The 23,419-nt window shown below is 32.7% G+C and overlaps 1 protein-coding gene across 3 annotated transcripts in view; it reads left to right on the top strand.

Annotated features, from left to right (window-relative positions):
* Positions 1 to 23,419, top strand: part of LOC108738820 (octopamine receptor Oamb) — a 404,007-nt gene that overhangs the window by 123,612 nt on the left and 256,976 nt on the right. The window contains exons 6-8 of one of the 3 annotated variants that reach the window (XR_001938040.1): positions 5,810 to 6,882; positions 14,604 to 14,753; positions 18,033 to 18,229. Coding sequence is in view for 1 of the 3 variants with exons in the window: in XM_018472408.1 (XP_018327910.1) it covers positions 5,810 to 6,705 (896 nt within the window). In the remaining 2 variants the exon portion in view is untranslated. Of the gene's footprint in view, positions 1 to 5,809; positions 7,911 to 14,603; positions 14,754 to 18,032; positions 19,775 to 23,419 lie in introns of those variants that run through there. The other 2 variants (XR_001938039.1, XM_018472408.1) reach the window with 2 other exon arrangements.

Below are 23,419 nucleotides of genomic sequence, written 5' to 3'. Positions count from 1 at the left end.
GTAAGTTTGTTTGGGTCACTTTGTTATAGAAGGTTTTGAGGAGGACTTAGAAAACGAATAATTAAAACTAGATAACAACAACATATATTTACAACTTAACAACAACTGGCGTAGCGAAAGGAGAAGAGAAGAGACTTGTTCTGCTGAAGGCGTAAGACGAACTGCTTTGGTATTTTATGAAAAATGAAAAACTGTTCTACAAGGAAGGAAAAGAGAGGGTAGTCGATACGAGTAGGGAAGTATTAAAATATGCAAACTTTAAGATTAGAAATACCAAGAAATTGATGGCCGGTCAACCACCGAAGAAACCGATTGTAAAAATGTAATTAGGAAGGAATGAAAGATACAGACGTCATGCGGTTAGTGCACGAAAGATGAAATGTTACAGGGATTACAGGAAAGTACAGTAATAGAGTTATTTAAATAGATAAGCAAGATACAATAGATTATTTACAGAAGGAAGGAATTTCTGTAGACCCTAATCGAAAATAGAAAAGAAATATTTTAGAAAGGTATTTACAATATGTACACAAAATGAAAACAATTTTAAAACATGTGGATGTCGCCACAGTAGACTAATTCTGTTTGTGAATGCTCTAATTTTTTTCTGGTGTGTTTGTTATAGGTAATATTTTCTTTCATTAACTTCAGTAGCATTCGGCTATATTCGTGACTACTCGAATGTGACAGCTAAACCCTTAACTTCCCTTACGCTGTTCGGTACTCCTTATACGGACCCGAACATCATATACCAGAAAAGCCTATTCGTAAAGGTACTCATGTATTCCAATTTTTAATAGTAATAGCCAATAGCTCCTAGTCGATGCAACCACAGCATTACTTAGCACACCACTTCCAAATCTTAAGTCCAAATTTTCATGTGGGTTCCTCGAAATACTTCCGCTGGCACCGAATCAGCCGTATCTCGATATTTATCAGTTCTTCTAGTGTCTTCATTTAATCCGTCTCGTCTGTCTTTTCCTTTACCAAAACGAGACTGAAGAGGTCTTCTACATGAAGTTCACAAAATTTCTGCCACACACGGAACCTTGCTGGCCCGTGGTGGTCAAATTAAAGCTTAATTAGTCAATGTTAATAATTCAACCCTGCAGTGTCCAGGTTATTGACGCAAAAACTACTTTATACTTACAGTTTTAAAATATACAAATATATCTGCTTTTGTTCCTGCAAATAAAAATAATTACCTACTAAGTTGTGAGAGGCAAGTTTTGTGTGACTCGAGATTCACATTCATGAGGTTAATTGGACAAATTTCTGTTTTCTACGAAATTGTTTGGGGAAGTGGTAAGGTAGCAACTTTTATAGATTGAACTTTTTGATAAATGCCGATATTAAATTCTGATTTAATAAAGAGAAGATACACGAATATAAGTACAGAGAAGAAACTGTAATATTACAAATTACAAATTTATGAGGTTATTTATAAGTTGTTTACGTTATACTATTTTTTGGTGACGATAAAATAAGGTGTATTGTAGTAATTCCAAGAAAATTAATATTATAAATAACCTATTGTATATATATTTCGATTGAGTCTAATTAATATCCTTTATATATCGTATCTCAAACGCTTCTAACCTACTTTGTTTTCATCCGTACAGAGGCGTAATCCAAACGAATTCCGATCTAGAAATTAAAAGCTGCTCGAGTAAACAGTATTCTTTTTTTATGTCTACTGCTTTTTCCATTTTGAGTTATCTTATTGTAGATATAGGAAATCGGCGACATTCTTTCTAGTTTTTCATTTCCCGTTAAAAAATTAAGATATTTTATTGTCTCAAGATAAAAAACGAAAAAAAAATGAGAATCACACTACTTACCGATGATTGTTTGAGATTGGACTAAAATTTCCCATTTTTGGCACTTTATCGTTCGAGTGATTAAATTTATGAAACTGGGAAAACTTAACATCACACTTGTTTTCTATAAGAGAATAATCAATTTGATAAAATATGATTGGAAATGAGACCTTAAAATCTCCTTTTATTAAAAAAGCTATTAAGCCATCGTAACTGCTTTAACAGCCCAAGCTTTTATGTCGAATAAAAAACGTTCGTTTTATTTTTATGTTCGTTCACTCTTTTTATTCATAATGGAAAAGTTATCGGTTTGTAACTTAATGCTCGTTAACTGGGCAGTGATTGTCATTGTGATATTTAAATTTAAATGTCACCAGCAAGAGGGATCTTTTATGGACTACGAGTCATTCATTTTCTTGTTTAAATCTTATCTTCGTTTTTCTTTTGAATTAAATCGTTTAACTATTTCCAATTTCGCTTAAAAGAAGAAGAAGATATTGTTATTCCAGCAATCGTTTGGTATTGATAATTTCTAATAACAGGAGAATTAATAGCATAAAACTGTTTAAGGATGTGTGGATGAATATTCTTAAATACGGGGTATTTGTTTTAACGAAATATATAGAAGACGAAAAATTATCTAGAAGTCATCAGTTTAGATATTTATAGTCAGATAAGATGGATTAAAAAAGCGCTAGATATAATAACCTAGGATCAAGTCGCTTTTAACAAAAAGTAATCACTTTTGTCTCCTTGAAAAAAAAATATTTAAAGTGTAAACAAAGGGGTATTAAAAATGCCTTGGATAGAAAAGGTAAGAAATAAGGAGGTATTAGAAAGAGTAGTGATGAGCAAAGCAAGACTAAGGCCAGTCTTGGTATTGGTATTGGTCTTGCTTATTCGGCCTTGAACTTGGTCTTAGTGATATAGTCTTGGTTTTGGTCTTGGCCTTAACGTGTTAAGTCTTGGTCTTGCCCATTTAATCTGATATTTACTTTTTTTTTAATAATTCTAAGCACAAATTTTTCTATTTACCGATACAGTAATTGTATTAAATGAAATATATCCTCATCATTCACCTGTAACACCACATTTCGAACGCTTCTAACATTTCCTTTTCCACTGCTCCCACTGTCCATGTTTCGCACCCGTACAGCGCCGTGCTCTACACATACACCTTTAACAATCTTTTTCGAATTTCTAAATTAACCGTTCGCGAGAATAGAAGTGACTTCGTTTTATTGAAGGCGACTCGACCCTGCGCTATCCTCTGCTTTATATCCCTACTACTCCTTCCTTCCCGACTTATCTGACTTTCTAGATACCTAAAATCGGCCACTTCTTCTAATTTTTCGTCTCCTATCTTCATATTCGCTCTCTCCCTACTTTTCCTTCCCTTGCATACCAGTATTTTTGTTTTATTTTTACTTATTTTCGTACAGTACTGTTTTGTCAATACCGCTTCCATTTTATTTAATCCTTTGCCCCTGTATATCTATCGCTACAGTTTTAATGTCTTTAATGATGTTAATCGCGTCTTCGATGTATAGATGAATTTTTAATTAATAATATAAGCTCATGTTACTGAATATTAATACTAGTTATATGGATCAAAAATATTATGAATTCGGTCAGGCATTTAAAATCTTTGAATATACGACCTTCACTGCTTTCATCAAGTACTATTTTTTATCTAAAAGCGTTTTGCGAGGTAAAATAAATAACCGAAAACTCATTCAATTTTTCATGGTTTAAACACAGCTTGCAATTTTGTATCATTTAAATACGCCAGAAGCTTGTCATAAACTGTATCACGAATTTGAAGTTAAATAACCTGTTTACGTGTGCGGGGTATTAGGTATCGGCAAATACTGACAAGCGGGATATAGTATTTTTATCGAAATGCCTTCGGGTATATTACTTCGATATATGATGCTTTATGTCTGGTTTCTCGATATTAGAATAGCAGCTTACTTTTCCATAAAATTCTTGGTTGCATGAATGCATTATGTACCATTCTCTGTCAAAGTCACTTTTATTTGTTTGAAAAAGGGATGAGCAAGTGAATGTGTAATATCTTCAGCTATGTGTATATATATCTTTTGAACTGAACAACTTCAAAGGTTAGATTGCCCTTACGTGTGGTATCCATCGATCTAACATTGGGTATTTTAATGCGACTAGAGCTTACATACATGCTGTAAATTTAATTAGAAAATGTCGAAATCAATTCAATTTTCGGAAAATGCTGCTATCCTGAATTGGACTGACTTCTATATTTCTATCTATGATTTCTAATCAAAATTATGAAACTTAATTAGAAAGTTGTAGTATTGTACTTGCGGAGGTAGTCATAGCTTTCTCGGATAACAAATTGAGTTTTCTACTGCATAAACTTCGGCGCGTCTTCCGGTTTAACTTTTTAATGTAGTTTTGTGTCCTCTACAATACACTACTGCACGTCTCAAGCTAAGCTCAATTTTAACGTATCATGCATTTTAACTAACTAAAATTAACAACTACATTATGTTTGACTACTATATAAACCGTCGAGTTTTATAATTCATTTTTAGTTTTCCATCTAATCAATAGAAATACTTGTCTAAAATCTGAGATGTAACTTATCGAAGATACAAGTATCTAAAATACAAATACAAGATACAAAATACGTATTTTCATCTTGTATCTATAAAACTTTTTTAAAATTCATTTTGTATCTTGTATTTAAATACCTNGGTCATATAGAAAAAAATTTTTTTTTGATAGAATTTGATTTTATTATTTAATATAGTTCCCTTCGAGGGCGATACAACGATTATAGCAGTCATACAATTTTTCGATACCATTTTTATAATACGACTTGTTTAGCCTTAAAATGGGCTTCAGTTTCGGCGATTACCTCTCCATCGGCGCGAAATTTCTGTCCAGCAAGCATTCTTTTGAGGTCTGAGCACAGAAAAAAGTCGCTGGGGGTCAGATCTGGAGAGTACGTTGGATGCGGAAGCAATTCGAAGCCCAATTCATGGAATTTTGTCATCGATTTCATTGATTTGTGAAACAGCACTTTCTTTTTCAAACAACAAAAGTTCTTTAACTAAAAATGCTGTAACTCAGATAGTAATAGTGCAACAGCTGTCAAATTTATACACGTGTCTTTTGAAGGTTAGGGGTAACTAAAAATCATATAGATTTGATATTAGTAGAGTCAAATATGAGTCAGCCTACAAACCTTTCAGCCCGCCCTTGTATCTTAGTATTTTGTAGATACTATGTTTGTTAAAATACTTTTAGTAATAGATAAATGACTGAAAGAGCTAAAATGCTTATCCTACAATAAAAAATATTCTTCTCATTTGGGAGCAAGATCATGAGGCCTCATCGATGCAAAATGAGCGATAAACTTGTTTTACTTAAGTCTCAATTAAAACTTTAAAAAATATAGTATTATGTTGTGTCACGTTTGTGCGATCAACGCGATTTACATATAAAAAAAGAAACTTTCATAAAAAAAAAATTTTTTACTAAAGTATTTTATCTATAAAAAGTATTCAAAAGATATGTATTTTATATCTAGTGTTTCAGATACCATTCCAGAAAGTTATTTGCACCTGGTATCTGAAATACTTAATTTAGATGTATTTTGCATTTTATATTTCAGATATTTTATTTAAGGTATCTTATACATCACTGTCTAAAAATGTACACCATCTGTAATTCCGTGAATTACATCTTCTTCTTGATCGATACTTTGTGTCATCATGTATCAAAGCACTATTGTCTTGATACTCAAAAATTACAAAATTTTTGGTCCGACAAAAAATTATTTAATATACAATTGTTACAGACGTTATATGTACCTACAAATATAAAATTATGTAAACACAACCGTTTGTTTAGAAACATTATATCAAAAAAAAAATACACGTAAAATAAATCTACATCGATTTGTGAATATGAATTACTGATATGTTTTCTTTTTCATTTCACAGGTTCTAGGAAATTCGGAAACCGTTTCGACGAACAAAGGCTGACCCTCCGCATTCATAGGGGTCGGGGCCACTCAACGCGATATGGCTCATCTCAGAGTTCCACGAGCAACAGCACATTAACCGCGGATAGCGCGTCTCCAAGCCCTTCCTCTCGTGGACGACACGAACGAGTCAAAATAAGCGTGAGCTACCCATCAAGTGACAATCTTTCTTCCCATTCAACGCCCCATCTGCTATCTGTGAGCCCGACGTCTCCTGTTCATTCCATCAATTACACAGTACATTACTCTAACGAAAGGGGCACTTCGGTTACCATGCTTGACCCATCCGAGACGCATTTGAGGGTGAAAACTATGGCTGATAACCATCGCAGGCATTCGACGAAATCGGCTAATTTCGACATAGAACGAGATAGGAGTCCCAGTCCGAGTATTTGTGACGACGGCACTCCCCTCAGGTCAAAAGTAATGTCACGAAAGATGGGAAAAAGGAACATTAAAGCGCAAGTGAAACGGTTTCGTATGGAAACTAAAGCGGCTAAAACTTTAGGGATTATTGTTGGTGGTTTTATATTTTGTTGGCTGCCGTTCTTTACAATGTACCTGGTGCGCGCCTTTTGCCATCACTGTATCCATCCGTTAGTGTTTAGTGTCTTGTTCTGGTTGGGCTACTGCAACAGTGCTATAAATCCGTTGATTTACGCCCTATTTTCTAAAGACTTTCGATTCGCGTTCAAAAGGATCATTTGTAGATGCTTTTGTAAAGGTGGCGGTGAATCTACTTCTAGGAGAGGTTCCGACGGATCTCAGATGCAAACTCGACACTTCCGAACCCCAAGCTATAACAATCGTTATCAAGAAGAGGACATTGATAACAGAAACGGCTATCATAGGTGACGTATGAAGAAACCATCTCTAGCACGTATGTACCTACATAGGAATCCTGCATTTAAGGTTGCGATGCACATTTACGGATAGTAGTTACTGTAATATTGTAAGGGAGGTAAAGTTAAACAATCGAACATAGGAAAATATTTGAAGACAGAAAAATTGCAAGCCTCTTAAACATTTTGGGTAAGTTTAATAAGTAAAATACGTATCTACATTTTCAATCTGTAATTAATTCACTGATGACTAATAAGAAATATCATTAATAAAAGAAGAACACGGTATATGTACTCCCCTTCGAATGCAAATGCTTCGTATCATTATAAGCATGATCAATCCATTCCTTATAAAACTGTAATGAGAAGGAACATAATATACTTCATTTCTTCAAAAAAAAAAAAAACTGAATAATATTGGATAAAAAATATCTGGTTATGTAATTGTGATAGCTCTTAGAATTGTATAAGAGCCCAACTTAGTTATGTCAAAGTTTCCTTTTGAAATAAAATTCTTAATCATGGTCAACTATCTACTTTTTTATCCAATAGCTTTTAGTATTTTTTTAAAATGTGTTTTAAAAACTTGTTACATGCAATAGTGAAGTGATAATGTCCATAGAATGCCCCGTAAATTATTGATGCTGTTTCAACTGCATAAAAGGAATCCCAAGGTTAACCAAAAAATTGAATTTTGTGTTTTATAAAAATCAGATGATTTTCATCAGCGTTACCGGATAAAGTCAACCGTTAAATGCGAACAAGATGTTATTGGTGTTAAAGCTTAGGATGTAAAATAAAGCATCATAGACTCTCCTACAACTCGACCCTTGAAGTTGACCGATTTATTTTTACTAGCGGCCAATTGTCGGTAAAGATCAAAGCAGCTTTTGCGAAATAGTCGGGTAGCTTTTCTTAGCATGTGCAAGCACGTTCATTAAGTTTAGTTTGGAAAATGCGATTAAGCAAAAGGTATAGGGGCCGGCGTTTAAGAGGCAAAAAAAATTCATGAATCTTTGAATGCGAAGTAGCAACTCGAGGCGGGGACAATCGGCCTGCGGGCAGCGTGATAACTGCTCAGCAAGATCGGCAGCGCGGTTACAAATAGTTTCTAATTAAGAGTGGAGAAAAGTGGTGATTTGTATTTCGTTCGAAATGAGTAATCTTGGCCAAGAAAAAACTTTTGAGTGTTTCATTCCCACCAGTCACTAATGCTGGTGGGTGGGCAGTCTCTCCGGAAAGTAGGGCGGAAAGCCCTCTTCAGCCAGAATCGTAGGAATGAGTGGATGGTGGTTCGGGTGAGAAAGATGAGACGGACGAAATGAAGACAGAAGAGAGTGAAAGATTATCTTTGGAATATTACTGCCTCAGCATCTGCCTAAGTGATCCAAGAAAGTCACAGGACCAAGGCAGACGGACTCGGAATCGAACCGGCGTTCTCCCGAAAGCAGTGGTCTAAACCTGTAAGCCATGCCGCCCGGTCCTTTGGCTAAAGTAAGGTTCTGAGCTACGCGCCACTGAACTGCAAATTTGTTTAGTCAGTATCATTGCCATCAACATCAACAATTAGTTCTTCTGTTTATATGTCTATTACTTGCCCATTATCTAACATAACATTGAAATAAATCACGTTAAACTAAATTATTGCGCCTATTTCTTTTTTATATAAACTTTAAATATCTACAGCAAGAAAATCAACCGAATAAGTTAATTTTGTAAACTGATCCCTGCTTTTAAATATTTAATCTACATCCCTGATAGCAATACTGAAGAAGGAGGGCTGCAATTGTTATCACTAAAACTGCCTACTTTTGCCACAGCGCATTCACATAATTTTAAAATTTCCGCCAGCTTAAAGCATCATTCCTGTAACTCCAACGTTGTTGAGAGTATTATCTACCAGTAGACAAATTGCCAACAGTAATTGGGAAAAGGTAGACCAATTACCAACGAATGATTATAACTGAAGCTGTCGCATTAGGTAAGAGTAAGAGGGGACTTTCGAATCCCCATGATAAAGAGCCTGATATGACTCTAGTCAACCTAACGAACAGTTACTATCCACAGACAAAATGAACATCATGAAAAAGGGAGGCAATTTTGGAATAGTGATTAGTGTATTAAGTAATGTATTAGTTTGACGTGCGTAAAACCAGGGGCCCGGGTCCAATTCCCGGCAAGAGAGTGACAACAGCAATAATTTTTCCTCATTAATTTGAGGTTATCTGTAGTGGGTAGATTTAATTCAAAAATTTATCCCAGTAGTTATTGTTGCTATTGCTCTATATATTTATAATCCTACATATAACATCTATAATATCCTCATTTTATTACTTTATTTTAATAGCCTGTTAGCAATCAAATGAATAATGAGGAAGCTTTTCAAGAAAAATCAAACTATATCGATAGGTCGTTCGAATAATGCTGATACATTAATCACCTTCTACGATTAGACGACTGAATCGATCATTGGATGCAGCAACTGATGTGACCAATCACGTAGCAGTATTTACAACTGGCTTTTTAACGCCGCGAGAAGTCAAATACGCAACCGATGAACATAAAACGTTTTTCATATTTGGCACGCGTAATACTGTATTGTACTGAAGGTTTAAGTAAGATCTAATTGGAAATACATTATTTTTTGCTACAATAGGTCAAAAATTAACTTTTTTAATAAAATACAAACATGTAAAATCTACAGAGGAAGCCACTGTGGTGACATAATATAACTGTGGTTTAACAATAAATGTTTTGGAACTTTTACGTTCTTTATTGCAAAAATTGAAAGCTTCGTCGATTCAATAGTGAACTTTAAAATAAAGGTATTCGCGTGCTAGGAGTGGTACCGTTCGAATGAATTTGGCCTACCCTACAACTGAGTAGGATCCTTTAGAAAATGTTTACTTTTAAAAGGAGAGGAACACGTCCTGCTTTTTAAATGTATGTGAANTTTGAGAATGGTATTTATAAATAAAAAATTCCTTTATTTTCCTTTCATTTTCACGGCGCCCACTAAACTAACTAAATTTAGAAAATCTAAAATAATCGAAAAGGGTGAGACTTAGTAACATAAAACGTAAAAAAAATGGATAATGTCAAAATTTTGTACTCTGCATATTGTCAATTATTAATGGGACACCCTATAGTAATCGTGTTTATTTAGTAGGTTTTTTCAGTTTTGTAATTTTTCTTGTTAACGCATCATTATTTTATCATACATTATGAAACCTAAACGTGCAAGAACTGCTTTCCATAATTAATAAAAATAAGAGAAATGCTCGTGTTCAACTTATAATGTATCAACTGTTTAATTTTTCTATGCAGTTTTATTTGCATTTATTCGTGTAAAAATACCTTCGTAAATACACATCGCTATATTGTACTCGTCCTTTCTATGACCTCTGTAAGCTCCTTTGCCTTAAAATATTGTAATACGTCACATTCGGTAGTAATAGTCAGTGGAAACGATATTAGCCGAAGCGGGACATCACATACAGATGTATAAAAATTGCAACAGAGCGAGTTCGTGTTCCTAGGGACGTTGAGCAGAAACTTGTGTAAGTATTATACAAAATTAACCTTTTTTTATCTTCATGGCGAATGTTTGGTAGGTTATATGAAGTGTATATAAAAAAACTATAAGAGTTTAGTTAGGTGACACCACATAAGAGTATTAGTTAGGAGATTAATTAGTATAGGCACCAATCAAACTTGTAAGAAGTATCTTCTAGAAGTATTCAAATATAAATACAAAAACTCATATTTTTTAGAGTATTTAAATACAAATACAAATAAGCACTTGGTTTTGTATAGGTATTTAAATACAAATACGAATATTCTTAAAGTATTTGAAATGCAAATACAAATACTTTTGGATTATATTTAAGTACATATAAAAACGCAAATATGTTAACGTTTTTTTTAATAATTTGCACATAAGTATATATTAAAAAAAATGTGTATATAGGAAAATATATTTGCATTATTTTAATTATTATAGCAACTTTCTGAACGATTTATATATCCTAATTAATATTATAAATGCGAATATGAGTTTGTTTGTTTGCCATCATTTCACACCTTAACTGCTCAACCGATCATGATTAAATTTTGTACACACATTGTCAGGAATATAGAAGGGATATAAGGAAACTTTATTCAGAAGAAAAAACTGTTCACTAGGGATAGAAAAAAATAGTTTTATGTGGCTGTCGATGATCTTTGGCACGTATTTAGGACATTAATGCAAGCATATATTATGTTGAGTTGAATGTATTTGAAAAAGCATTTGCAAAATCAAGAAATAAAAATTTGTATTTAAATACAAGTAATAAATACTTTCATTAAAAAGTATTCCAGATATAATTACAATTACTCTAAAATAATTTTACTTATTTTTCATAGGGTAATGTTTACTACTAACAAGTTTAATTAGCACGAAACACATCCTATATCAGTAGAAAGGCCTTTATTTGGAAAACAATGTAACCGCTTAATAATTTAAAAGTATTAAAAATTTGCAATGTGGGAACAAATTGAAGGTCTCAGACTTTTTTTTAATATTGAATGCAATTTAACTGGAAAGCTAAGTCCTAAACTATAAAATGTCAAGAGAACTCTATTTATTTTTTAACAAATTCATTGTTTGAACCTTTCTACAATATTATGTTTCTAACAAAATACTTAACATTTGCTAGAAGATCCATCATCGTATTTAGCGAGTCAAAATACATAAAAATCATTTCTGATACTTATTCCGTCCAAATATGGTCGTACATCCTACAGAAACCCTATTGGCACATACATTAGTACGATTTTGCTGAACATGTTGGCACTTGCACGCTTTATAATACATATGTGGGTAGTAAAATATTTTACAGTGGTGAAATAACTATACCTTTTTACAAGCTTTTTGCATTGAGTAAGGAAAGTTTGACTATTACCTATCCTAATTAGTTTATTATTAAGATAAAAACGCCAAATAGGTACCTATTTGTACTTTTATTAAAGATAAGGAAAAACAAGCGTATTGCTGTTATTTTTTTCTAATTTTAAAACTGAAAATATTCGGATTATTAATTATCGTGTATATTGCTAATTTCACTTCGTTATTTACTTATTATTTGCTTATTCATTGTTCATAAATAAGAAGTTTTTGAGGTTTGACTTATTATTACTTGTAGAAAAGTATTGGTTGTATTGAAAAAATTTTAAATAAAAGCTGTAAATCATTCAACATCCTTCAATTTGCGCCGTGAAAATTTCAATTTCTTTCAAAAATGGCAGGGTACTTTTTCATTATAAACATTTGGAGTTGAAGCGTCCCCTATGCTTCGTATTTCTAACTTCAAAGGTATCATGAAAACAAAAATTAAAAAAAAGGATTCTCGGACAATAGTCAAGTTCGGATACTTTTTTTTATAAAGTCGTGACTTTATTAATCTTAACATATAAGAAATGAATTCGGCTGCATTCGATAGTCAAAGACTTAAGAGAATCCTACTTGAAAAATGTCTTCCCCTTAAAAAAAAAAAAAACAAGACTAGAGTAAGAAGCATTAGAGGTCTCAGGATAAACAAATTAACTTCTCAGTAAGAAAATGACCGATCGGGTTCTACAAGATTTCATTCGATTTAAAATGTTTTTAAGATATGTTATGTTGGTATTTGCAATAAACATTGTAATTGCAAAAAAGTTACAATTGTCAACCGTTTGTGGTCATTTTTTGCAATAACTGTTCAACGAAATTGAAGTTTTCACAGCTCAAAATGAAAGGTTTTTAACGGGTACTTTGCAAGCAAATAATAAAAAGTTACGAGTCGCATTCGTATAGGGATACCTCTTTTCATCGTCCTTTGTAAGTCCCAAAAATTCCCCGATTAAAGGCCTTTTTTTCCCACTGCCTCAACTATTACACATTCACGTATTCTAATGCTGATGATGTAAGCGTACGACTTTCAGACTTATCGTCACCTTTTTGCGTCGTCCTTTAAAAAATATACACTTAAATTATTTTCCAAACGCGTTTCTTCCTATTTTCTTAGCATATTTGTGTTCTTATTTTCATATTCAATGATAATAAAATAACTGCGTGGATAACATTAATGAATATAAAGTAGGTACTTCAAAGTTCATATGAAAAGGGGGAAATGAGCTAAACTTTTATCATTCTACTCAATAAAGTGTTATTGTCGTTCAACCTTTTATAGGATAAATTCGTGGTTATGCAGCGCATACATTGCCTTTTTAGTACAGTTTTAGTTTCGTTTACATTTCCGTTCATGCATAAATACATTCAAACGGACACAATAGGGCTTCATCATCATCATAAGGTCGTCAGTCCTAAGCAGGGTTGGACACCCACTTCCACTTTTTCCTATACTATCTCTGCATTTCCCTAAAACTAGAACATCCCGCATCCTTAACTATTTGTGAAAAGTAATCTAATCCAGGTCTACCTCTATTCCTTGTACGCCACTCCTGTTTCTGTTTCTAAAATGTCTGACAACTCCTTCATGTCTGAACAGGCGTCCTACCAACCTATCTCGCTTATTTCTTATTGACTTCCATGCAGTCCTCTATTCTCTTATTATTTTTAATACCTCTTTATTTCTAACCTTCTATTTCCACGGTATCTTCATCATTCGAACGTTTTTAACCTTTTCTTTTCCGCCGCGCCCACTGTCCATGTTTCGCACTCGTACAGCGCCGTGCTCCAGACATACGACACAATGCGTTTCAGAAAATACTACAAACTGGGCAGTAAACGCCGTCTGTAGCACGATGATACATTTTAGGATTACGAATACAGACCACTTCGAATTATTTTATACAACACAATTTTTTTTGAATTTTTAAATTAACCATTCGCGAGCACAGAAGTGACTTCTTATTGTTGAAGGCGACTAGACTCTGCGCTATCTTCTGCTTTATATCCCTACTATACCTTCCGTCCTGACTTATCTGACTTGCTTGATACCTAAAACTAGCCACTTCTTCTAATTATTCGTCTCCTCATATTCGCTCTTTTTCTACTTTTTCTTCCCTTCCGTGTCAGTATTTTTGTTTTACTTTTATTTATTTTCATACAATATTATTTTGTCAACACCGCTTCCATTTTATTTAATGCTATCACTAACTCCTCTGATAGTGCTTATAGTGAATTGTGAATTCGTAAAACAAAAAGCGGTGTAGAAATGTTTTTATTCTATTGATCGACTAACTAACGTTCAGTTTATGTATAGTGCATGAGGTAAACGTGTATGAATGACTGGTTCGGCTTAGTGACTCACCCTGTGTATGTAATTCTCAGTTTTTTATTTCGGTACTAGATCGGCGTCTACGTTTTATGTAAAATATCTTTGTTTCTTCAACTTTTTATCATAAAAGTTTCTGTTTATTTGAACTGTCTTAACTTTGTTTTCGGAAACACAGATTAAGTCTCACCCAATTTTTTTTGACATCTACTTATATACATAATAAAGAGGTCCTCAAACCAAACTGTTTTTTTCCTTGTGACTCCCGTAACGAATAAGTAATTCACATCTTACCTGCCTGCCTAAAAAGTCGCGATTCAGTTATTCACAACAATTATTTGATAATTAATATATAAAAAACGATGAGTCGGTGATATTACAAAAACTAATAGCTCCATCTATCACTTACATCTAAACATACTTATCTTAATTTAAATAAAATTATACGAAAGGTAACTTTTTGAGAGGTTTGCTTTTTGTTTTTGGTAATCTGTTATTGTTTTTTATCATAATTTTTGAATAATTTTCTTGTTTTATGTGCGACCTACATTAATCATACAGTTTACCAATTATACTTTAATACTTATGCTGTTGATGCCTTGTACCTGTAAATTGTTATAATCTAATAGGACCTTTTACATTTGATTTTCAGATAAGCGCTTTCTCGGTAGATATTTATCAAAAGCATGCACCCACGAGCTTTTCCGGACGCTTTTCTTATCTTGCCATGTTAATTACATAATTTAAACAACAAAAGCTTCTTGCTTTAGCTAATTGTTTACAGGATCTATGCACTAGAACGGTAAGAAAACTTCTTAATTTTTAATTGCTTTTCGTGCTACCACTGTATAATCTTCGTGTATAAAGTAATCTAAAAGCTCTTTTGCATTTTACATTTTGCTTTCAAATTTTATGCTTTTAATGGATGCAACAATTCAGAGTGATAGTGTATTTATTAAACAATAGAGCCTTCTTTTATTATTAGTATGTATGCATTATCTTTTTAGTTCATTTTAAACGTAATTTCTGAAAATTGCAATGTTAAAAAATACTTTTGTTGATTTTTTAATATTGTTTGTTTCGCCGACAATTTCTTGTGGTATTAGTGATACCTACTGTAAAGGAACTAGAAAATTTAGTTCATAAATGTTAGAAGAACTGTTTAAGATTAGAGACGTTTAAAAGAACTGATGTAAAATGTAACTTCAAAATTTTAATTAAAGTTTCATATATTGACATTTTTGCAATTTTATAATTATAATAATAACAAATAGTGACAAGCGAAAATAATATGGGTCTTGCAGTGTTGTGTTTTAATTGATTTCTACAAATTGTTTAAAACTGGGTTCGAAAAATATGTACATTTTCTAAGATATTTAGGATATGAACCAAGTAAGTTCCTTTCTTTTGTTTATGGTTCCTTACTGCACATGTTTAACACACAGGTTCAATTGTACAAAATTTTGCTATAAGTCATTATTTTAATGCAGTAGCAGTGAAACTGGTGCGGCGCTGTCGCGCGACAAATTCGCAAATATGTTACCGGCCTTATGAGTCACAACATACTACAGAGGTAAAAGCCTGTTTCTGTTGCGTGCAAAAATCATACCGCAAGGAAAAATTCAAATTTCCGGAACTATGCGTCGTATAACGATAATAATCTTTTTTAGTTTGGGTACCTTGCGATTAAAATTACATTGGGTATAGAACTTCTACAGAATTAACCCTAGCCGGCTTATTTCAAATTACAAATATATTTTTGCCATATTGCTTTTTATTGTTTATTTTTTATTTCATCTACATTAAAACAAAATTAACAACAAAAATTTTTAAATATTACAAGAAGCTGTCGAGCATCAGAAAAAAATTGGAGATTGTCAAGGTCAATAGTACGAAGATAACATTGTTTAAAAAATGTGTAGACAGAAGAAAAAATAAAATTGATAAAAAGTAAGATCGTAGAAATAATATAAAATTTAAATAAGTCGCTTGGACCAGTTTTGTGGAAGTAAATACAACGAAAGTCATTTGTTTCACGAGTTATTCCAAATTAAAAAAGAAATTGTCGTCCTGCGATATATAATTCCGGAGATAATGGGATATTTTCCTTGCGGTGCGATTTTGACGCGATTCAAGCAAATATACCGTTCCGCCACAGAGCGGTGCTACCGCTGCTGTCACTTACGTATCCACGCGTTCCATAATTTGAAATGAAAAAGTCAATAATTGAATAAGCTATGATTAAAACAGGGAAAAAGTTACCCTAGCTCCATTGTGACTTAGACAGAGAGTTATTTTTTTTTTAATTCGCAGAAACATCGCAACTTTCAATTGTAACTTTCCAATGATCCCAGTTCTCATCATCAGATCGTTAGACTGGTTGGACACGCACCTACAGCCTTTCCTATCCTGAGTTAATCTTCGCATTTCCCTAAAACTAGAACATCCTGGATCTTTAACTATCTACGTACAGTAATCTAATCTAGGTCTACCTCTACTTCTCTTAACTCCCGTTTCTACCTCTAATATGTCTCTGACTAGACCTTCATGCCTGAGAAGGTGTCCTACTAACCTATCTCGCTTATTTCTTATTGACTTACATAGTGTCCTCTGTTCTCCTATTCTTTCTAATACCTCTTCATTTATAACCTTCTCTATCCACGGTATCCTGATCATTTACCTGTAACACCACATTCCGTACGCTTCTAACCTTTTCTTTTCTGCTGCGCCCACCATCCATGTTTCGCACCCGTACAACGCCGTGCTCCAAACATACACCTTTAACAACCTTTTTCGAATTTCTAAATTAACCGGTCGCGAGAATAGAAGTGCCTTCTTTTTATTGAAGGCGACTCGACTCTGCGCTATCCTCTTCTTATCCTCTTAACTCCTGTTGCTTTAAATCCCTACTACTCATTCCCTCCTGAGCTATCTGACTTTTCCAGATATTTAAAATCAGCCACTTCTTCTAATTTTTCTTTATATTCGTCTTTTCTCTAATTTTTCGTCCCTAGCATACCAGTATTTTTGTTTTACTTTTATTTATTTTCATACAATACTGTTTTGTCAATACCGCTTTCATTTTGTTTAATAACTCCTCCTTACTATATAGTCTGCAAATCTAAGCATAGGTACTAATCCTTTGCCTCTGTATATCTATCCTACAGTTGTACTGTGTAGAATCATGTTGATCGCGTCCTCGATGTATAGATCAAAAAGTAGCGCTGACAGTATGCATCCTTGTCTGACTCATCCCTTCCTATTATTTACTTCTCTACGTTGCTGCTCCAGCCCTATAAATGCCTGTTGCTCTTTATACAAACTAAGTATCACTCTTCTATCTTTGTAACTCATCCCTACATTTTTAAGTATATTTAACATCCTGTCCCATTTAACATGGTCAAAAGCTTTTTCTAAATCTAGAAATCCTATGTACGCACTCTTTCCTTTTTTCTGTCGTTTTCTGTATTGTTTCCCGTATTTCTTATAAACAAATTGATCTTCCCTAATAGTTATTCCGCCCTTTTGTTCATCCTCCTCTGTACAATTCTAGTTAAGATTTTTGACGCATGGGAAGTTAAGCTAATTGTTCTACATCTCTCGCCCTTATCCGCGCCTCTCTTTTTATGAATAGTTACTACCACGTTCCGTTTATAATCCTCTGGGACTTTCCCCGTTTCGTAAATGTAAGTAACTAACTTAAACATACGATCTCTAACGTCTTGTCCTGCATGTTTTAGAATTTCCGCCTTTATCCCATCTATACCGGGCGCGTTATTATTTTTTTTTAAGTTTTTTAATGCTACATCTCAGTTCTAATGACTATTTAAAACAGATTAGTTATTTCATTTGTTTATGACTTGAAATAGAATTAGGTACTTTTCGAACCCTGTTTTAAACTATTCAGTTTAATTAAACTATTCAATTCAAATAAATGAGGTAAATTATATTGAAAATAAATATTTACTTTTTGTTTTAATAGAGAATTAAGTAATTTTATTATTAAATTTCATGTGTTAAACTCACACTTAATTTCTTAAGAATACTGATGAAATAATTCCTTTCATTATTTAATTTTCAGATTCGTTTTTCGTGGTTTTCGATGTATTAGTTTAAAAGTGTGCGGGCGACATTTTTCGCGCGGTAGTGTAGTGATTTTTGAACGAGTAAGGGACAATGAAAATTAAATCGTTGGCAACGTTTAATGAAAAGTACCCATAATGTAGGCGTCATTACTCTCTAGTGGATTGGTTTGGCTGTTACAAATATGCTTAAAAGGTACGCTTTTTACATTTATTTTCTGTAGCACCTCTAACTTTTTTATTTCTCTTTTTAATTTTTCTATTTTGCTCTTGGTACATGAAAATTGCGTTCCACTCTTTTAAATTAAGCGCTGTGCAATTTCGTGTAAAGAACATTTATCAAGCTGATTCAGGTTTTGTTTGCCTTTCAAATAAATTCGATATTTAACTTCATACATTTTAGTCCGGGAGTAAAAGGTTAAATGTCAGTACATAATTCCACAAGTATGAACCTTTACCTGAATATCATAAAAATATGTAGTGCTTTTAAAGTCTACTACGACGTAATTTAATTATTTACAAAATTGGGTTTACGTCTGTTGTGGGAAATCCTACATCTACATCTTCTTTCAATTAATCAATGTTTACTAAGCAATTTGTTCCATTGAATTATGAAAATATAGAAGTTAGGAATAACAACATTGATAGATTGTTAAGTTTATGTTCGATACTTGGTACGTGGTACTTGGAGAAAACTTCTTCGAAGGAGTTTAAGTGCTTACTAAGTGGTATCTCGATGTAGTAATTTTGGAAATTGCTCCTTATAGGCACTCGCCTATATATTTACCTTTAATGGACATAAGACGATATGTTTAATTATGTGATTATATTGCAACAATGGTAATTTGTGTTTGAATATTTGTTCTACCAATTTTATAATTATTACTTGTATGAAGCGGAAGTAATCAAACAATACTTTAATGTATACAGAGTTGTAGGTAATACATTTAAGACGCAAGTAAGGTTGGTATTGAAGAATCCCCCAAATACAGACAGCGTGCGCAAATTCTGTTGTATGCTATTGGCCGTGTTCGATACTGAGATTTTTGTACATCCGTGTTCCATGACAATGTTATTGTGCATGCGCGAGCACATCGCTCATTGGAGAACACGGTCATTACGTAACTTCCGTTGCAATCTGCGGCGCAACTTCCGTTGCATAAACTCTTAACAAACGAATAACTTCAACAATACATACAGTGTATTTTTCGCTGTAATCAGTAAAGTAAATTATGTAGTGCGGGTAACACTGGGAGAGTACATATACCTACGAAAATAGAAACTAATTTATATTACATTGCAACTTTGTTAATGAAAGTAACAAAAATGGACGATTGAAAAATGACAGTTGGTATGTTAAGACGACAAAAAAACTGAATAACTTTACCTCCTAGCTGAAACATAATAAGTATTAGGTAATCTACGTCTGATCTGATGAAACATTTTCGTGTTTTATTAATTTGTATTTAAGGAGAGGGAAACCTGACGACTTACTATAGATTAGTAAACGTTAATGTAAAAGAGAACACATTATTGTAAAACAATCACCACTCGTATGTAAAATGTGTAGGTATCTTAATTTAACATGGTGTCATACATTTTTTACTTGTCAATCATTAACATTTTCCATTGCATACGTTTTCAAAATAAATTTTGTCATTTAGTCCTCAACGTCTTGTGACAAATAATCAAATTAATAACATCGTGGCAGAAATTATAAAACAAAAATGCCTTTACAATAACGTAAAATTTTGGAATAAAATAAATACTACATTATAAATAGTTTTTACAGGCGTACACAAATAAAATATTCTTCGTAATAACTTTTATGAATAATATAACTGCATATAAATAATGCACTAAGTAATCGTAATATAAGTATACCTACATGTTAAAGATACCTAATAATGTATTTTAATGGAATAATGATCCAAAAACAGAAATTGTACATTGCTTTACTGTACAACCATTAGCATAAATGCTAATTTAATTGAAATTCATGCAATGGATTGCAGTATTAACGCAATTGTTGTTTTTATTGGTTGTCAAAAAATAAGGGAACGAAAAATTCTATATCGTACTCAAATAATTTAATTAAATACATAGTTTTATTTGCAAGTCTGCCTATATTACGGTCTACTGATTTTTAATTTTATTAAATAAATACATTGTCATAATCTCGTAATATCACTGGCAAATACATTCTTTATTCGATGCAGGACAAAACTTTTAATAAAACTCAATTTCTCAGAAAGAACTGATTCAGGTTAAAGTATTACCTACAAGGTAATAATTTGTATAAAAAGATATGTAAATATTGATGAAGGTTACCAAAATAAATTGATTTTTCTGTTATTTTTACCTACCTACATTAAATTTCTGTCGAAAGCAAGAAATGTTTTAGCTTTGGCTTTAATTTATTCTTACAGTTAGTTTTAAAGAGATTAAGAAAGACTGTTGTTTTACATTTCAGTTTGTATTTAGATCCTGACGATACTGTGTTTTGTTTTTATGCCATACTCAAAAGAAGAGTACATTTAATACTTAACGTATAAGATTGCCTTAAGTGTAGATATTTAATGGGCTCTTTTTTTGACAATGGTGTATAAACCTAAGCAGTGTCGTCAAGATCGAAACAGATTGTGAAACCTAAACTAAGTGTCTTTCTAAATCTTTTTATTATATTAATGTTTCACCAAGCGATCAACAACCGCCCAATTTCTTATTCATTCAACTAATGCTGCCCTGATTAGGGTCTAAAGGTCGTCATCAGTTGGAATTGCTTCCTAATGTTTCGCTAGCACGAGTGGGGAGTATCTAGTTCACATGTGGTCCATATCCAGCATCGGAGATGGAAAGACCTCTGAAGAAGTTCGCCACTCGTGCTAGCGAAACGTTAGGAATCAATTCCAGCCATAGACGGCCTTTAGACCCGAATCAGGACTGTATCAGCTCACTTATTGACCGTGAAAGTCTTTTCTAGGTTTTTCGTAAAATGTCTTTGTTTCTCCAACATTTTATCTAAATTTCCATTTCTTTGAACTGTCTTAACTTTATTATCGAAAACAAAGATTACATCTTGCGCAATTTCTTTAACATTTACTTATAATAAAGTTCTTCAAACTTTTGCCAGATTTTTTGTGTTTGTTCGTTATTAATACACAAGAAAACAAGAATTGGTGATATAACAGAAACTTTTAGCTCCTTCTGGGCCAACAGCTTTTCATTGTATCTAGGCTATAGATCAAAAGGCGGATGCGATTTCTTTTTCTTTCAAGAACTGATCAGTATAAAGTAAATGAATACCATTTATTACTGAATAAACTTATTTTAATTTAAATAAAATTATAAAGAAGGTAACTTTTTGGGAATTATGTATTTTGTTTTTTGGCAACACCCGCATTTTTGTTTTTCATCATAATTTTTTAATAATTTTCTTGTTTTCTTTGTATCTGACGTACGTTATCCATACAGTTCACCAATAATACGCCTCTTTCATTTACATTATTTCATTATATTTAGTAAGTTTTTGAAGCGATTGATTCACTTATAAGTATCCTGTTCATTTTGTATTTTTCTAAAAAAACGATGTAGTTAAAACGTTTGTACTACGAAGATACTTTTTCATTTTGTTTTCATTTGAAAATATAAGGAAACAAATTAAATCTGACATAAATAGGTGCTGGTTTTTGATGTTCAAATAAATATAAATTAGCGGTAAGAACTGCGTATTTGTTACTTTTACCTATCTGGCATTGCATCCAACCAAATAGTGTTTGACACTACCTTAACTTAATAAAAACGTTATCCATTTGGATGGAAAAATTAAAAACGAGTGAACAAAAACATTATTGATGGACTTTTGTTATAAGCGTTTGTAATATACTTCTGTATGTTCTATTATTGTAACATACGACTTCTTCTATAGGTGATAAATACGTATGTCGATGTCCCTGCAATTATGGCTGTGTTTCGTAGCCAAATTATTTGTTACTAATCTGTTTTGTTACACTTACATTGCCATTACAGATTCTCTTGAATGTTCCTTAACTTGTCATATAGTCATCTATCTTAAGGATTATTGTCAGTAATTGTTAACTAATGTACGTAAATTATAATGTGTACATATTATATATATATATATATACATATATATTTATCTACCTGTAAAAACAAATAGACAGACGCCTCTCTGTAAGATATGTAAATGTTAACTATTAATTATAAGTTCAAATAAACTGTTCATCACTTTAAAAGTATAAAAAGCATAAATACATTATTTATGAGCTAATTTCAATGTTTTTGAGTTATGGTGAAAGTTTACATGAAAAAAAAATTTTTCATAAAGTTCTTGGTCAGAAATTTACTGAAACTAGCAAACGTAGATTGAGATTTCGAACATATTAGATTTCATCAGCACGCCGTAGGCAGCTAACAGTGTGTTTAGCTGTATGAATAATTTAGCCTGAATAACGGTATATTTTGAAAACCAAGTTGTAAATGTACATTGAGACTAATATTAACAAAAATGTTACCGCACCATAGAGAACAACAGTCATTTACAAGAAACCGACGTAGGAAATAGAAATATAAAGAAGAATAAATGGAGAAACAAGGTAAGATAGATACGAGGTGTAAATGTTATGCACTAGGATAAAATCATTTTACCATAACAAAAGCTATACACAAGTTCCGCATACATTTTCACATCCGCTTCTGCATCTGGTTTTGCTTTTTTATAACGGAATCTATACATAGAAGACGCGGTCATTATTAAAGACACTACAACTGTAGGGATAGATATAGAGGGGTAAAAGATTACTTTGCTTACATTTGTAGATGATATAGCAGTATTAGCATCTTACAAAGAGGAATTAGAGATAGCTATAAATAAAATGGAAGCGGTTTTAACAAAACAGTATTGAATGAAAATAAATAAAAGTAAAACAAGAATACTGGTATGCAAAGGAAGAAAAAGTAGGGAAAAAGCGAATATAAAGATAGGAGACGAAAGATTAGAAGTGGCTGATTTCAGGTATCTAGGAAGTCAGATAAGTCAGGAGGCAAGTAGTAGTAGGGATATAAAGCAGAGGATAGCGCAGGGTCGAGTCGCCTCTAATAAAAAGAAGTCACTTCTATGCTCGCGAACGATTAATACAAGCGTTTGAAATGTTGTGTTACTGGCGAATGATGAGGATATCGTCGATAGAGAGAAGGTTAAAAATGAAGAGATATTAGATAGAGTAGGAGAACAGAGGACTCTATGGAAGTCAATAAAAAATAAGCGAGTTAGGTTGGTAGGACACTTTGTAAGACATAGAGATCTAGTCAGAGACATATTAGAGGCAGAAACAAGAGTTAAGAGGAGAAGATGTAGACCTAGGTT

The sequence above is a fragment of the Agrilus planipennis genome, unplaced genomic scaffold (assembly GCF_000699045.2).
Source record: "Agrilus planipennis isolate EAB-ADULT unplaced genomic scaffold, Apla_2.0 scaffold133, whole genome shotgun sequence".
In the NCBI taxonomy this organism is placed as follows: domain Eukaryota; kingdom Metazoa; phylum Arthropoda; class Insecta; order Coleoptera; family Buprestidae; genus Agrilus; species Agrilus planipennis.
The sequence above is the reverse complement of the archived record's forward strand: the minus strand, read 5'-3'. Positions and strand labels throughout refer to the sequence as shown.